Here is an 18,763-nt window from a genome sequence, read left to right as displayed (position 1 = left end):
ATTATCTCTAAATTATTTCTCACAAATATAAATTTAATCTGATGACATCTGATGAGCGTTTTCTACCAGAACGTTAATACCAGGTGTAAACATGGCCTGGATTGATTTAATTTTTTTTTTTAGAAACTAGAGAATGATTATTGGAGAAAGGTAGGATAGGATCAGTAGATGTAGCAGTTTTTCCTTTAAAGTGTGCAATACTCTCAACACAATGCTAGACACTGTTTGGTGAGTGAATTCACCTGTGTATTTGCTGCATGTGAAATGATGGTTTGTCAGGTGTGTGTGTGTGTGTGTGTGTGTGTGTGTGTGTGTGTGTGTGTGAGAATCAAAGGGTTCTGCTGAATTGAGTTGGATGCCCTTTCTCTGACCCCTCAACAAGATGACCTACTTTTCTGACAGAACATTGTTCTTCTGTCGGCAACACGCCTCTCCTCTCCTGGTCTTTTTTCCTCCATTTCTTTCAGGATATAATTTCCCAATATGTATGCTGCTTTCTCTGTGTGTTTAGCATTCTACAATTAAGAATCAAGTTTGTGTGTGGTTTGTTGTGTTTATTTTTCTTCTGGGGTGTCAAGTGTGACTGTTTGCAGAGTAGATCTTGCATCTTTTGCAAAACACACCGGGTGTAGACGAATTAGTAGCAACTTAAATCTAGTGAGATGCCTTGATGTCTGTCGTCTACCGAGCTTTGTTATTTGTGTGCTATTATAATATTAATATTGTGATGGATGTTTCTATTTAGATTCAGTTTTAGTAAATTTAGTACGTCAAAAACTAATTTCAGTTAATTGCCCAAGCAACATTTCGAATACAGAAAAAGTATGATTTATTTCAGTTAACACAAACTTTTTCATAGTATTAGTTGTAGTTAAGAAAATTGGGACCTCATAAGTTTCTGATTCAGAAAATTACATTAGAAATCATAGAAATAGTGCTCCTCACGTGGCTCACAATTGAGCTTCACGTTCACATGGTGCTAAGCTAAAAGAATTAACCTTATAACCATATAAATGTATGACACATACATATTCTGTAAAATAGTTAGCTCTTTGTCACCGCTTTTGGTGTTAAATTAAATTAGTTTATTTAAAATTGGCATTTTTTTCTCTTTTTTTTTTTTTTACTGCCACCTTGGATTTTTCCCAATGCAGGCATCTCAGATATCATGTGCATTTTGACAATCACAGAAATCACATGGACTGGTTCAGTTAACATGTTGTGTAGGTAAAGTCAAGCTTACAAAATGCAGTTCAGTAACAGTCAGAGGTTTCCAGTAAACCACGTTCAGCTGCCTGCACACAGTTTTACTGGTGATAGGTGACTTCATATTTCAGAAAGAAGAACTGATTCCAGTGTGACATTAAAACTGTCCCCCTGCAAGCACGACTGCATGTTCAGATTTAATTGGTTCTGTTGTCGCTGCTCGCGTTCAGTCACGCTGTGAGCTTTGCTTGTGCTTGTGCGTTTATAAGACATTAGCTTAGAAATATTATCTCACTGTCTGTGTTGTTAATGGCTGCTGTAGAACGTGTCACTCAGATGAATGAGTCATTAGGAGTTTATATCTGAACGCTGTAACTCATAATCATGACTTGAATATAAATACGAGCTGATTTTGTCAGAAGCACTTCCTCAGCCTGTGTGTGACAGTTAACAGGGTGTTTCCTGTAGGTCTGTTCACAGCACATGACCTGACTGACCTGGAAAGGTACAGTGAAGTATGTGAGGTGTCGCTAACAGGCCGACTGCTGGAGTTACAGGAAGTACAGAGAGCCAATTAGAACATTCAACAGATCTCTCTCACATCCACTCACACCTACTCAATCTCCCCTGTGAAGACATTATAGCCCTGTTCCAAACCCAAGCAAGCTGCCTACTCTACTACATTATGCAGTTTTCTAAATATAAGGCAGTGTTGCATGCAGGTAAACTAGAAGGCATTCTCAGAATGCAATAGAAGTGGGGTTGTTGACTTTTATCTCTTTATTAGAAACTAGAGAATGGCTATTGGAGAAAGTTAGGATAGGATCAGTACATGTTGCAGGTTGGACTCAAATGCTTTGAGAATGCTTTTTAAATTTCAATCCAAATCCTGAAATGTAATTAATTTAGTATACAAGAACTACACTTTATTTATGTGTCATTGTCAACTCTCATTTAGACTACTGCGCCATTAGCTTAGTAATATTCTAGCTCCAAACTCTATAGAAGTCAACCAGTGCCTAGATATTGCGAACAAAGCATTATTTTCACCTAATAAGCTACTTTTTTATTCCTGCTTTCACTTTGCCTCTTTGTTTGTCTCACTTTTTTTTAGTGTTGAGCCTTGTTAAACTGACCTCATGTTGACATGCTTAGTTTACACATCTGTGTCGTAGACATATAAATGTTTCCTTCCAATGTTAAGACACTGATCAGCAAAGCAGGTCTAATGATCAGAATTGAGACTTACTCTGCTGCTATTGATCTGACACACACATCTCTCACACATGATTGTGTTAGCAGAAGTAATGAGAAATCAATAAGTACTGACTCCCTTAAATGCACAGGATTAATAATATTAGGAGTCCGTATGCAACAGTACACACACACACATACGCAAACACGCACTCCATGCCCGTAAACCACCAGTCCATAAGCCTTATCTTTTGGTCACATTAATGAAAGCTCTTTACCCGCAGTGCACCCTGGTAACCACACCACACAAATCTGCCCACCTATGCCTGACTGTAACCATGGAAACCACACACCCTTCACTCACATTATTCCTGTAACCATGGAAACCACATGTAAACCACTGTAGGATGCCAGTGTGTACTGGGATATTTGCATATTTACATGATATGGTATTATATGGTGTTCCTAGAAGCACGTTGGAATCCTATGTACATTTCATGTAACTTGTAAATAGCATTGTAAAAGCATAGTGATGTTTTCAAAAAAAGGGAGTTAGTACTTTTTATTGGTAAAACATTTTTTTTTCACCAGGTGCTGCCAATATACTTTATATGTAATTTGTTATGTTTAAAAAAAATGCATTATATGTACAGATTATCATGAAATTCTATTTATAAATGTATATATAAAATAAGTAAGACTACTAGCTCACAAACTCACTTTTAAGCTATTGTTATACTGATTGGGATGAACGCGAAGAAAATGTTACATTTCTCTTGAATTTTAAATTCCCATTTCAGTCTGCTGTTTGCAACCGTACCTAAAACTGCACTGAGTGAGGTGTTTTCACATCTGATAACACCTGCAATCTGTTATATCTGTCATCTCTGTATGCAATATGTGAACGTGACGGTACAGTTGCTGAAATGAATCATTAAAAAGCAATTGAAAAATAGTGTGCATGCATTGTACAAGATCAACCAACTGTTTCGTGCGAGAAGGAGGGCTTTACGATGCAAATACACAGCATGTATAAGGCCTTTAGAGGGCAATAGGAAAACAAAGACAAAACCCGGATATTTCAGGCAGTTTAGAATTCCCGTCTGTTTGTGTATTGTGTGTGTGTGTGTGTGTGTGTGTGTTCACTTAGCATTGTATACTTAATAGTTCTGTGGTCTTGGGGGTTTCCTGCTGATTTTAGTCCAGTCAGGGTGAGAGGAGGGCAGCTATATTTTCACTGCTCTCTCTCAGTCTCTCAGACACATCAGGAAGAAGCGTTGATGGACGTATTTACGGAAATGTCACCTCTCTTGCTCCTAAAGCTCATATTGTCCCCCAGAGGACGTATAAGTATCTATACTAAGAGTTATTCACACTGGAGGGAATTTTCGGTTATGATCATTGAATTCTTTCAAATGTGATTACATCTCTAGTCAGTTTTTTTTTTAGAAGCAGTCCACCTCCTTCCTATTTTACTATCACTTGCATCATTATTGCTCATAGTACGTATAAAAATTTAAGGCGTCCTTGACATTTGTGTTTCAAACCTCAAATTGTGCAGCTTGTTTTGAGGAAATGTGCACTACTTTCTTAGTCACTTTGGGGTTTAACACGTACAAAACAGTGTGGATCAAAGAATAGTACACTTACATAAAACATACTATGGCAGTATGCCTTTGTGCATATTTAGAATGCAAATCATATTTGAAGGATTTCTGAAAGATCATGTGGCTGCTAAAAATTCAGCTTTGCAAGCACAAAAATTAACATTTAAAATATATTAAAATAGAAAGCTTTTTATGGTGATTTTTTTTTCTTAAAATGTTTACTGTCATTTTTATATTATAAAACTCATCCTTAGTGAGTATACGTGACTTCTTTCAAAACAAAATGTGATCCTGGAGCACAAAACCAGTCTTAAGTTGCTGCCATTTATTTGTAGCAATAGCCAAAAATACATTGTATGGGTCAAAACTATCAATTTTTCTTTTATGCCAAAAATAATTAGGATATTAAGTAAAGATCATGTTCCATGAAGATATTTAGTAAATTTCCTAGCATAAATATATTAAAACTTTTTTTTTTGTGTAATATGCATTGCTAAGACCTTCATTTGGACAACTTCAAAGGCGATTTCCTCAATATTTCGATTTTTTTGCACCCTCAGATTCCAGATTTTCAAATAGTTGTATATCAGCCAAATATTGTCAGATCCTAATAAACCATACATCAATGGAAAGCTTATTTATTAATCTTTTAGATGATGTACAAATATAAACTTTGAAAAATTGAAACTTATGGTTTTGTGGTCCATGGTCACATATAAAGACAAAAATCTTAATTATTCCAAACTTTTGGCCGTTACTGATTGTGGGTCTATGTGTGGTTGAAAAAAATGGTCCTATGTGGGTTCATAAAAATAGTTTTTCGTCATACGCTATTTGATGTGGTGACTGTATTGGTGTTTCTTGTGTTTCTTTGATTGTTTCCAACTGTCTATTCACATTTTTTTGCCGTTGGTGTTAAAAAAAAAAAAAAAACATGAATATGCAAACTCATCCTGAACCTGTTTTTGATTTATTTACTAATTGGACATAAAGTGAGTGATTCCTGCAAGTGGTCACAGATCAGAAACACACACGTAAACATTCTTCTGTCTTCAAAGGTGAAGTCTGTCTACCACTTTGCTGCGCAGTGTCTCATGGGAGCTGAACCCCACTGCCTCCGACGGTGCTGAAATCAATCATAACTGTTTATCCACGCACACACAGGTCTCTGTGACTCTGTGTGCGAGTGCGCAAAGGCCTCTTGAGCCATTTACAAGACAGATCCCACACAAGCCTAAACTGCACCTCTGGACCTCGACCATCTGTGTGTGTGTGTGAGTTTGTATTTATGTGAAGGTCATTCTTTGATGTGACTTAAACTCAAAGCTCAATGGGCCACTATAGCCATTCCTCACATACTGCCTGAAGAGTTTATGCTCCCGTATGTTTCAAATTAGCAGCACATCTGACATAAACACAACACCATCGTTTAAACAGATACTCACTATAACCTTCAAAACCCTTTAAAGATGTTTTCCTACTGTGTCATCAGTACATCAGTGCCCTTTAGGCGGAGTAACTCGACTCTCTGAAAGTCAAATGCTGATTTAAACGCCTTATTAAAAAGAAGTGATGGGATTCAAAGTGCTGTACAGTGTAGAACCACAATTAAAGCCTTGACAGCTCTAACATTAGCAAGAGTTAAGGACTTAACAATGGTTAATTGAAGCAGTCAGTACTGAAATACAGTTTCATGTGCTTGCATGTGTAAACGGAAGCGAGGAAAAGTAAGAAAATTAACTTCATTTGTTTATTGGATTAGAAAATACATCAATAATGTAAAAGCTGCTTGAACAATATAAATATACGAACAGCATCCCTGTTTGATGTGAAAGTATCCAGGTATCGTGTGTGTGCGTGTGTGTGTGTGTGTGTGTGTGTGTGTTAAAAGGGTTAGTTTATCCAAAAATGAAAATTATGTCATTAATAACTCACCCTCATGTTGTTCCAAACCCATAAGACCTTCATCTTCGGAACATAGTTTAAGATATTTAAGATTTAGTCCGAGAGCTCTCAGTCCCTCCATTAATGACATAATTTTAATATTTGGGTGAACTAACCCTTTAAGTGTGTATGATTTGCTACATTTCCCATATAGTAATGTCTGCACATATTGTTTGTTTTACTGAATACAGATAACAAATATATTTATATGTAACATCATGATATAGCCAGTAACCTGGTATAGAAAAATTGTACTGTTTTTAAATGAGGGGGAAAAAAACAAGACCTCTAATAGCTTCAAATATCAGCCCAATCGGACTGATGCCAGTAATTTAAACAAAAAACAGTTATGATTTTGATCGTTACTTGATGTGATTATCAATATATTGTCTGTCGATATAGTCAATGCTTTGATTTTATGCTTTTATGTTTATCTTCCTCACAAGGTGTTGAGTGCACAGAAGCATTTGTGCACTTATAGCAAGCACTGAACTGCCTAAAATAATGTGGTCTATCCATTTCAGCAGGAAGGCATGGTTACCACGGCGATAGTGATTCTTATATGCTCTAATGGCGACAGGAGGTCTTTTAAAGTACATTAAAACCGACGTTATCACAATTCCTGACATCACATGCACACTGCTCTCAAAACAAATTATGAGCTATGATGAGACCATATGTCTCCAAATCTCCTTTCACAAGCTAGAAGCTGTTTACATATTGATATTAGAAGCTGCATTATATGCTCGGGCGGAACATTCATTCCTTTTATGAAGAGATCTGTCAGAGAGAAAGGTTGTATCTGCTCATATCTATCTTTTTGTGTATCAGTGGTTTTAAAAGCTTTGCTGCGTGACTGTACGCAGAGACTTTGCATCCTCTAGATGAGCCATTTTAGTAATGAGTCCTGCAGATCTTAACATTCATTATAATCAGACTTCTCATTCTGTGCACTGGGTGAATGCTTGATGAGGCTGTGAAAGGATGAACGCAGTATGAGGCTGTGAGAAGGTGATTTCTAAATGTGGCTATGAGAGAGTGAAAGCTAGAAGAGGCTGTGGGAGGAAGAATTCTAGATGAGACCATTAGGGGATTGATTCTAAGTGAGACTGTGAGAGGATTATTGTTGGATGAATCTGTGAGAGGGTGAATCTCAAATGAGACCGAGAGGAAGAATTCTAGATGAGGCTGTGAGAGGATGAATTCTAGATGAGGCTGTGAGAGGGTGAATGTCAAATGAGGCTGTATGAGGAAAAAATCTAAATGATACCTTGAGGGCATGAATGTCAGATGAGGCTGTGAAAGGATGAATTCTAGATGAGGCTGTGAGAGGAAGAATGTCTGATGAAGCTGTTAGAGAAATAATTTTAGATGAGGCTATGAGAGGATGAATATCAGAGGAGGCTGTGAGAGGACAAATTCTAGATGAGGCCGTGAGAGGGTGAATGCCAGATGAGGCTGTGAGAGGAAAAATTCTAGATGAGGCTGTGAGAGGGTGAATGCCAGATGAGGCTGTGAGAGCATGAATGGTCCATTTTCCCATGAGAGCATGAATGTCAAATGAGACTGTAAGAGAAAAAAATCTAGATGATACCTTGAGGGCATGAATGTTAGATGAGGCTGTGAGAGGAAGAATGTCTGATGAAGCTGTTAGAGGAATAATTCTAGATGAGGCTGTGAGAGGATGAATATCAGATGAAGCTGTGAGAGGAAAAATTATATATGAGGCTGTGAGAGGGTGAATGACAAATGAGGCTGTGAGAGGAAAAATTCTAGATGATACCTTGTGGGCATGAATGTCAGATGAGGCTGTGAAAGGATGAATTCTAGATGAGACTGAGAGGAAGAACGTCTGATGAAGCTGTTAAAGGAATAATTCTAGATGAGGCTGTGAGAGGATGAATATCAGATAAGGCTGTGAGAGGAAAAAATGTAGATGACACCTTGAGGGCATGAATGTCAGATGAGGCTGTGAAAGGATGAATTCTAGATGAGGCTGTGAGAGGAAGAATGTCTGATGAAGCTGTTAGAGAAATAATTTTAGATGAGGCTATGAGAGGATGAATATCAGAGGAGGCTGTGAGAGGACAAATTCTAGATGAGGCCGTGAGAGGGTGAATGCCAGATGAGGCTGTGAGAGGAAAAATTCTAGATGAGGCTGTGAGAGGGTGAATGCCAGATGAGGCTGTGAGAGCATGAATGCTCCATTTTCCCATGAGAGCATGAATGTCAAATGAGACTGTAAGAGAAAAAAATCTAGATGATACCTTGAGGGCATGAATGTTAGATGAGGCTGTGAGAGGAAGAATGTCTGATGAAGCTGTTGGAGGAATAATTCTAGATGAGGCTGTGAGAGGATGAATATCAGATGAAGCTGTGAGAGGAAAAATTATATATGAGGCTGTGAGAGGGTGAATGACAAATGAGGCTGTGAGAGGAAAAATTCTAGATGATACCTTGTGGGCATGAATGTCAGATGAGGCTGTGAAAGGATGAATTCTAGATGAGACTGAGAGGAAGAACGTCTGATGAAGTTGTTAAAGGAATAATTCTAGATGAGGCTGTGAGAGGATGAATATCAGATAAGGCTGTGAGAGGAAAAAATGTAGATGATACCTTGAGGGCATGAATGTCAGCTGAGACTGTGAAAGGATGAATTCTAGATGAGGCTGTGAGGGGAAGAATGTCAGATGTTGTGTTGGACTGGGTTGGCCCCTTAATCATATCAATGATGAATTTACAGTGAAGTGCACTTTTGATTGTGCCGCACTTTCTTGACCACAGAATAGCTGCCCTAGAGTGCTGAAGAAAAATAATGGGCTAAATTAACAATAAGTGTCCACTTAAACTGTGTGTGTTTTTCATAAGCATATATGTTTACCTGTAAAAAGTCATTTTAAACAGATCTGGTTTCATCCCTTCTCACTCCGTGTTCTCTTTTCTGTTCATTTAAAGTAATAAAAGAGTAGACAAGTTATTACTACGCTGTCATCCATGCTTGGTGTGTATTGATAATTTTGACCTGATTCTGGTGCTGTGAGCTCACAGCTGTTTGATAAAAATGCCAGGAGAATGTGGAACACTGTTGAAAGTGATGCTCTTTAAAGGGATACTCCATCCAAAATGAAAATCCTATCATTTGCTCAACCCCGTGTCATTCCAAACCGCTATAACTTGAGAATGTCTCAATGTTTTTGTCTATACAGTTGATTCAGTGTCATTTGGTTGCCAGTGTTCTTCAAAATATCTTCTTTTGTGTCCCGCAGAAGACAAGAGGGTCCTTTTTGTTTTGTCTTCTTTCGAATATCATACACCTTTACCTCAATATCTAAAATGCTGTTTAATAGAAGCTAATCATGATATAAACGCAGACTAACTCCAACTCAATTCTCCTGAAAAAGAAATTAATGCATTTTTATAATAATGTATGAATAAATTTTACCTTTGGAAGATGGTATAAATCTTTGGTTAGAATTTTTTTTATTTATTTATTTTTTTACCTGACTTGTGGCTGTAATTTTGTCAATTGATACACATTTTGAATTAGTTTTAAGCATTTCATCATGCGTACACACAAATATTCGCTGCAGTCATTCATAAAACACAAACTAGGTTTACTTTGAAAGCCAATTTCCTTTGAGTTCAGAAAAGAGATCACATTTATTATAGTAAAGAGAAACTAGTTATATGGGCAGACACACTTGAGGAATGTTGCATTTTCATAACTATATTGGATTTTCTGGCTTTGTGCCATGCTTTCATAATTATTTTATGGTCGTCAGTCAGATTTAAAGTATTGAATGGACTACTGAGGGCACACACAAGCCTTTCTACTCAAACATGACTGCTAAATAAGCTCCTCTATGTGTGACGAGTGAATGTGTGTGTAATTCCAGTGAGTCTCTCGGAGTTATGCCACTGTTTTAAATGGCTCCAGCTGTTGGCAGTGAAATAAGTAATCTCATGATGGGGTCAGAGGGACATCCTGTCCAGCTTATGCTGTATGTATTTGTGCCCTGGTAAAAAAAGAAATATGTCAGAACAGAACAAATGTGTTTAAGTCAATGCAGCTGGCAATGGAAATGTAATTTCACACAGGTACTGTTACTGCCGTGTCAGCACGTGTACACACACTCACGCTGGCTTTCTTTGTTCATCTGGGCTTTGTAATGAATTTAGATGGTTGAAGGTTATTCTTTTAGCCTTACCGGAAACATTACAGCAGTCCTTCATTGATTCTCTTATTGGATTAAATGGCTCCATGGTGTTGATGTATTTGTGTGTTTTTGATGATTTTGTATTGATTGGTGCATGTTTTGGATCAGGTCTAAGTGTTTCAATGGTAAGAGTTCAGTTGTGGTTTTGGAATGAATGACCTATATGTATTTTTTTTGTGTGTGTCAGTGGCGCCGCTGAGCCGATGCTGAATCTGCACCGCCACGGCAAATGTGAGAAATTATATTTCTGTTGTGAGTTTGCAATCTGAAATGTGATGGATTGCAAAGTCCTAGGTGCTGCGAAATAACATTAAGCATTGCTGGACTCAAAAACAAATTATTCTTACAAGCCAATTTCTTTAAGAAATTGCACAGAAAGAGTCTCACGTTACAGCTGATTTGAATTACTAAAATGAATCCTTCACTAAAATTCACTTATCCCAAATATGGCAAAGCGATAGATGGATGGGTGGGTGGATGGATGAATTGATAGGTTGCTATATGTATGTTATTCTTTCTACTTCAAAATGTTATGATTATGTACAGTTTCTTTTTCAATTATGAAATTACTAGTAATTCTATATATATATATATATATATATATATATATATATATATATATATATATATATATATATATATATATATATATATATATATATATACTTATATGCATGTTTTCTGATTAGTCTACGTTCTTGAATTCTCTCAAGTCCTCTCCTGTGACAAAGTTTATACGGCATCTGTGTGTTTTAAACTGGACATCTGCTCAAGTGTAAAAAGACCCAGTTGCTGTCTTCTATATCGTAAACACTCAACATGTGATTATGGAATTTTAATAAGAGGAAATCTGTCTGGTTCTTTTTCTCTCTCTCACACACACACACACACACATGCTGTATTTACTATACTGTAATATAAACTGCCGCTTGTCCATGTCTGGTGAATTCTGCTGCAGGCTTTCCTCATATGATCTTACAGAGAATAGGAGAGGCCGTGTTTGTTGCCCATTTAGGTATCTAGACCATCTGTTCACCGTGTGTGACACCTTGACCTTTGTTCTCATAAAGGTAGCGGTGCGTAACTAGGTGACCTTTTACACAGGGTCGCACTTCCAACACCTGTCATTCCGGAGAGTGTAAGATCAAAGGGATTATGATGTAATGTTCTAATGTGTCATCATGTGCCCTCTTCCTCCTGCTCCTAACAGGCTGACGCCCAGCAACCATGACCGAATCCAGCGCCTACGGCAGGAGTTTCAGCAGGTCCAGCAAGAAGAGGCGGAGCCAGATGATCACCACCGCGCCTACAGCTTGGAGCAGTCCTGGGTGAGTGTGTGAGCTATGTATGTGCACCCATGATCCCTGGACGTAGGCCCGATGGTCTCTGGGAGCTCCCAGGAAGGATAAGACTAAGTCCAAGGACCTGGCTTCAGGCCTGGGCTAATGCTAACCGCTAACCTGAGACCACTGCATGCAGGAGCATGTCACCTCTGACACTGACATTATCCGCTAACAATGCTAACATCACCATGTGTTCATCCATCTGGACTGATCACCCATCCATTCTTCTGTTCAACCATATCACCGCTGCCATGACTTCAGCAGATCATGAATTAAGGCAAGAACTGCGACTGGCTGAATGTATGTGTGCAAGATAAAAAGTGTGTGTGTCTGAGTTTAAAAATCAATGTTTTTAGACTGAAATTGTTTGGTATTTAAGATATGGAATTCAAATCCAGATCATTCGAATCTGGATTGAGTGTGAACTCAATATGATGATCTGGATTTAGGTAAGTTTAAACCTCTTTTGTCTTTAAAATGAAGCAGAAAGTCCTAAAAAAAGAGGATAGTTCACCCAAAAATTCTAATTCGGTCATGATTTACTCATGTTGTTCCAGACATGCATGACTTTTCTTCTGTGGGAAAATCATTTGTTTTGCTTCCCTATCCTAATGCAAGCATTCCTAATATACCTTCTTTTTTGTTCCACAGAAGAAAGTTAACGTTGACGGAATATACATTTTTTGGTAAACTATCCCTCAGGAATGAGTTGCACTTAAAGATGGTTTCAGAAGCTCTTCTGTGTGGATTGCTTTTAACATAATCATTTGTAATCATCTTTCCAGGGAGAGAGTTTCAATTAACTGTTACACACGGTGTTATGTGTATTTTCCTTAATGTAAATTTCTCTTTTTAAATTTTTCATCCACTCAGCTTTAATGTATGGAATTATTTTTGTTGTTTCGTTTTGTAATGGTAGTGATTATTTAACTGCATTAAATGTATTTTTCGTCCCCAAATTGTCCCTAGTCTTCAAATGTCCAAAAACCCCATCCTAAACTTGGGTTAGTTCACCCAATTTGCAAAATTATGTCATTAATAACTTACCCTCATGTTGTTCCAAACCCGTAAGACCTCCGTTTATTTTTGGAACACAGTTATTTTATAATATTTTATAGATATTTTAGATTTAGTCCGAGAGCTCTCAGTCCCTCCATTGAAGCTGTGTGTACGGTATACTGTCCATGTCCAGAAAGGTAAGAAAAACATCATCAAAGTAGTCCATGTGACATCAGAGGGAATTTTTTGAAGCATCGAAAATACATTTTGGCCCAAAAATAGCAAAAACTACGACTTTATTCAGCATTGTCTTCTCTTCCGTGTCTGTTGTAAGACAGTTCAAAACAAAGCAGTTTGTCATATCTGGTTCGCGAACGAATCATTCGATGTAACCGGATCTTTTTGAAACGGTTCACCAAATCGAACTGAATCCTTTTAAACGGTTCGTGTCTCCAATACGCATTAATCCACAAATGACTTAAGCTGTTAACTTTTTCATGTGGCTGACACTTCCTCTGAGTTCAAACAAACCAATATCCACAAGTAATTCATGTACTCAAACAGTACACTGACTGAACTGCTGTGAAAAGAGAACTGAAGATGAACACCGAGCCGAGCCAGATAATGACTCTTTCACGAGTCAAGAACCGTTTCTGTCAGACGTGTCCGATTCGAGAACCGAGGAGCTGATGATACTGTGCATGTGTGATTCAGCGTGAAGCAAACCGACACACAGAGCTTCTGAACCGAACTGATTCTTTTGGTGATTGATTCTGAACTGATTCAGTGCTAATGTTATGAGCGCGGGTAAACTGAAGGCTTGCAGTCATCGCCAATGACGCCATTACGTCGAGCGCGAAAGAACCGGTGAACAGTTTTCTTCAACCGATTTATTGAATCGAATTGTCAGAAAGAACTACTGGTGATCTGAAAACCGATGCAACCGGTTCTTGACTCGTGAACGAGTCATTATCTGGCTCGGCTCTTTTCACAGCAGTTCAGTCAGTGTACTGTTTGAGTAAATGAATTACTCCGGGATATTGGTTTGTTTAAACTCAAAGGGAGTGTCAGCCACATTAAACAAATTAACAGCTTAAGTCATTTGTGGATTAATGCGTATTGGAGACGCGAACCGTTTAAAACGATTCAGTTCGATTTGGTGAACCATTTCAAAAAGATCCGGTTACATCGAATGATTCGTTCGCGAACCAGATATGACAAACTGCTTTGTTTTGAACTGTCTTACAACAGACACGGAAGAGAAGACAATGCTGAATAAAGTCGTAGTTTTTGCTATTTTTGGGCCAAAATGTATTTTCGATGCTTCAAAAAATTCTAACTGACCCTCTGATGTCACATGGACTACTTTGATGATGTTTTTCTTACCTTTCTAGACATGGACAGTATACCGTACACACAGCTTCAATGGAGGGACTGAGAGCTCTCGGACTAAATCTAAAATATCTTAAACTGTGTTCCGAAGATAAATGGAGGTATTACTGGTTTGGAACGACATGAGGGTGAGGCATTAATGACATAATTTTCATTTTTGGGTGAACTAACGCTTTAAGCCCTTTTTTTTTTACTCTGCCTAAAAACCTTTTTTGTAAAACAAAATACTACAGAATAAAGATGGGTGGTTTGCTTTAATGATACAGTTTTGTTTCTGTAGCTGTTTTTCAAACACATCTGTCATTTCTTCATGGAATCTTTCTTTTCTCAAAGGGATGAGGTGAGAATAAATGGAAAAAAAAATATTTTTTTTTTCTGATCACTAACCATTTTTCCTGAGTGATTGTGTGTCAGCATTAACATCATCGGCTGTTATAAATCTCATATCGTTACTGAACTCGTATCAGAACTTTAATGCCATAATCTGTTTAGCAAACAAATGGTACGTTCCTGTGACACTGATGTTGTTTTAGGCAGTGAAGTGTGTGTGCGTGTTAATGAACTGGGCTAAATGACCCGGCTCCACACATCCTTCATCCTTCAACACCTCTGTCTCCACAGCAACATGGCTGGCAAGCTGTGTCAATCAATCCCAGCATGCTGTTCTCCTTCATTAGAGTTAATGGAATTCTCCGTGTGGATCGGCTCTTGATTGAGCATGCCTGGGACGGCATTCATCTGTTTGACTAAGCGTGACGAGAGCAGGGAACTCAATGTAAATGTTGCCATAAAAGAAATGGATTCTTATGGGTCATGAACAATTTACCGCAGTTACACTGTTCTGAGTACGGAATAAAGCCGTGTGTGTGTGTATGTGTGTGTGAGAGAGAAAGAGAGAGAGGCGGTGTTAAATGAGACTTTTATTGTTTATAATTACACCCTTATGTTCTGTGCCGACCAAGTGTGAATGTGTGTGTGCAATTTCTTAATGAATTACATTAGAGAAGTGCTTCATTATGGTTTCACTGCAAATCCCCTTCAGCATAAAATGAACTGATATTCACTTAATGTTCATAGCATTCACCTAACATCCAGCTAACATTAATCTAACATTAATTTAACATCTGCTGTGTGTCCTCATTCCAGCCTCACCTTTCTGTCCGTAATGTATGTCAGATGAGCTTCTGTAGCTCAACTGGTAGAGCATGTCGCAAGCAACGCCAAGGTCATGGGCTTGATTTCCAAGGATCATATAAAGTGATGAACATAAACCTTGAATGCGCTCTAAATCACTGGATCTTAGAGGAATAAAACTATAACCACAGGAGATGAAACATTTGTGAATACTTTAAGCATAATTTTATATATTTTTACATTTACTTACATTTTAATCAAATTTAATTAAGTAAATATAAATTTTTAACCAGAAAAATCCAATATTTACCTGTACTCAAATTTTGTTTTCATTTGCATATTGTGCATTGGGAATTATTGTCAAGCAGTATATAGAGATAAATAGTTCTTGGAATAATTGCTTGTCTTTTTAATGATGTGGTCATTTGAATAACGGTTAACAATTTTTATAATAATTATTGAGGACCATAATGTAGCTGCAATTCTGTTATGAAGAGTAATAACTAACTCCATGAATATTTTATGGATTATAATCTACTCTAATGGTTTCATTAACAGCAGTAATGCGCCAAAGGTCATAGGACTGGTAATAATGTCACATTCAAACACATTTCTGCACAAATGTCACAGACCTCTACACAAAAACACCTCTGAATCCTGGTAAGTGCGTAGCTTGAGTGTTTGTGTCTGTATGTTTATAATGATCTTTCCAGAAATCAAATTCTCTCTCTTCCAAATTTGTCTCTACTTTTGCTTTAGTTTGACATGTTAATAACTCCTGTTTGTGTTGCAGTCCAACTGCAGCTCTCAGACATCATCTGGCCGTCATTCGGTGTCTGTGGAAGTGCAGTTACAGAGGCAGGAAGCCAGAGATGCTTTCACACATGCTCAGAGACAGTACAGCTCTCTGCCACGGTACGTGTGTTTGTGAAATATAACGCAATGGTGCTGTTATTTATTGCATAAAACAGTTAAACAGTCTCATAAAACTTGTAATGTATATATTTACTATGATTTACTAACAACACTACAGATTAAAAGTGTTGAGGTCAGTAAGATTTTTTATTAAGAAATGCATTAAATTGATTAAAAGTGGCATTAAAGACATTTGTTAAAAAATTCATGAAAGAATACAAAAAAAAATTGTATCAGTTTCAATAAAAATATCAAGAAGCATAACTGTTTTTAACACTAATAATAAGACATTTTTCTTGAGAATCAAATCAGCATATTAGAATAACTTCTGAGTGATCATGTGACACAATGAAGCACTTAGTTTTAAAACTAAAACCGTAAAAATAATAATAATAATAATTGTTACTTGAAACAAAATGAAAATGAAGTAAAATAAAATATATTTTTTGTTTAACTAGAAGTACTGAAATAATGAAAACTGAAAAAATTGATTAATAGAACTACATAGATTCATTATAATAGAACCAAAAGCTAATCAAAATGACAAAAACATTTCTAAAACAAACTAAAATTAATTAAATGCAAATAAAAAAACGATGAAATGCCATTACAATAACTTGCATTTTAAAATAATTAAAATGGAAAAACTACTTAAACATTTTAAATTGTACTAATGTTTCACAATATTTGTATAAATAATAGAAGATAATTTTTACTGTATTTTGCTAAAACGAATGCAGTCATAGTGAGCATAAGAAACTTATTTTTCAAAATAACTTTTGAATAGTAGTGTATATTTGAATATTAGTAAAATAATTACGTTTGAACAACTTTTCTCTTTAAGCAAAATGGGGAAAAAATTAATGAGGAAATACAATTTCATCCAATAAAATTCCTCTTCCTAATACTTATGAAATAAAGGAATTGGCTGGATTTTATTCATTTTGAAAGCTGACAAGTGTGGTTTTGATGGACTGTTATGGAAACTAGAAGATACTGGCAAAAAATAGAATCTATGATATGTCCTTCCTGTTTCAGTAGGATTAAACTATAAATGTCTTTAAGAATATGTGCACACACAGCCTCTTACCTTGGCCATTTCTCCCTGTGTGTAGCCACCCTCGTAAGAAGCCCACCCCAGCCTCAGAGAGTGAGTGGGAGAGGACGTGTCCGACCAGAGACTGTTTCCAGGCAGCTAAAGACAGCGGCCATTACTCCAGCTACCAGGGACCTCGTTCTGTCCCGCGCACTGTTCCTCGGTCTGGCTGTAGGAATGGCCTCTCCATTCCCCCAGCATCCAGCGGTTCTTCAGTGGGGGGTGGCTACAATGCACGTGTCCTCCTGGAGGCACAGGAGCTCCTGCGACAGGAACAGAGACGCAGGGAACAGGAAATGAAAGGAAGAAGCCCGTCAATTCGATTGGACTACGAATCCCAGGATTCCAAAGGACCCCACAGACAGGACGTCCCACCTTCCCCTTCCCAGGTTGTCCGGCTCAGCCGCATAAACACACCTGAAAAAACCCGCATGTTTATGTCATGAAATAAAAGGAGACCCTTTTCTCCTGTTTTTTTTAAGAGGCAAAAGGCTTACAGATACAAACGGTTATTTGTGTGCCAGTTGTACACAGACTCCCACTGTGCCTTTTCTTTGAGGTCACAGTGGTCCCGCCCAATCTGACAGCTCATTGGTGCATCCAGAGGCAAGAAGTCTCTTGATTTGCTGTGAAGACCTTCAAGCTCTGACAATCAGCCGGACACTGACCTGTTCCTCTGTACAACCACGTAGAACTCGAGCAAAATGAGCAGTTTCCTGCTTTGCACAGGTTTTGATGAAGTTTTGTGAAGAAGAGCTTGTTTTTACTTAGATTTATCAGACCGTTTCTTACACATGACGTAAAATTGTCAGTTTAACATGTATTTGATGTCGTTAGTAGGGAAAAAAAAGTGGGACTGAGTACAGGTGGCCCAACAAACCTAGCGACGCCACTGGATGTAGTCAAATGTTTAAAGAACTCTACAAATCTAGGTACAAAACACACAGTCAGAGTGACGGACTCCTGGGAATCCAGCGAAAAGAGAAAATCCCAAAAATGCAATGGAAAATTAATTGATGCTCCTCATTAAATTTTCAGAGCTCTTTCACACACAGACACAGAACCCATGACCCACTGCTGCCTGCCAGGTGTGTGTGTGTGTGAGTTCCTGTCTCCCAGATGACCCACACTGAATTTTTCATCACACACACCAGCTGCCCTTGTATTGACAGGCCACAGCACTGTGTGAAAGTTCAGACAAAAACGATTGTCTTCTGTCAGTATCTAAAATTATACAATATGTATAGCTTGGAAATAATTAAGTGTGTATGTTTTTTTCCCCAAGTGTGATTAAACACATGTATGGAGAGTATGAGCTTAAAAAGAATTATGTATGTATATATGTGTATATATATACATGCATAAATACATATAGAATGTTTAATATATGTGACCCTGGACCACAAAACCAATCTTAAGTCTCTGGGGTATATTTGTAACAAAAGCCAAAAATTGTATTGGTCAAAATTATCGATTTTTCTTTTCTTTTATGCCAAAAATCATTAGGATATTAAGTAAAGATCATGTTCCATGAAGATATTTTGCAATTTTCCTACAGTAAATATATATAAATTTAATGTTGGATTAGTATTATGCATTGCTAAGAACTTCATTTGGATAACTAACTCAATATTTTGATTATTATTATTTATTTATTTTTTTGCTCTATCAGATTCCAGATTTTCAAATAGTTGTATCAAATTTTCCAATCCTAAC

The 18,763-nt window shown here is 37.4% G+C and overlaps 1 protein-coding gene across 3 annotated transcripts in view; it reads left to right on the top strand.

The window, feature by feature from the left end:
• The window catches only part of pard3ab (par-3 family cell polarity regulator alpha, b), a 77,503-nt gene extending 59,449 nt beyond the window's left edge, over positions 1-18,054 (top strand). For all 3 annotated transcript variants that reach the window (XM_059501374.1, XM_059501375.1, XM_059501373.1), the window contains 3 exons: positions 11,379-11,496; positions 15,830-15,951; positions 17,067-18,054. In XM_059501374.1, the coding sequence (XP_059357357.1) occupies positions 11,379-11,496; positions 15,830-15,951; positions 17,067-17,493 (667 nt within the window). In that variant the 3' untranslated portion in view covers positions 17,494-18,054. The remainder of the gene's footprint in view (positions 1-11,378; positions 11,497-15,829; positions 15,952-17,066) is intronic.
• Positions 18,055-18,763: the final 709 nt, after the last annotated feature.

The sequence above is a fragment of the Carassius carassius genome, chromosome 20 (genome assembly GCF_963082965.1).
Source record: "Carassius carassius chromosome 20, fCarCar2.1, whole genome shotgun sequence".
NCBI classification, from domain to species: Eukaryota; Metazoa; Chordata; class Actinopteri; order Cypriniformes; family Cyprinidae; genus Carassius; species Carassius carassius.
Note: the sequence above shows the minus strand (reverse complement) of the source record. Positions and strands in the feature narration are given on the sequence as shown.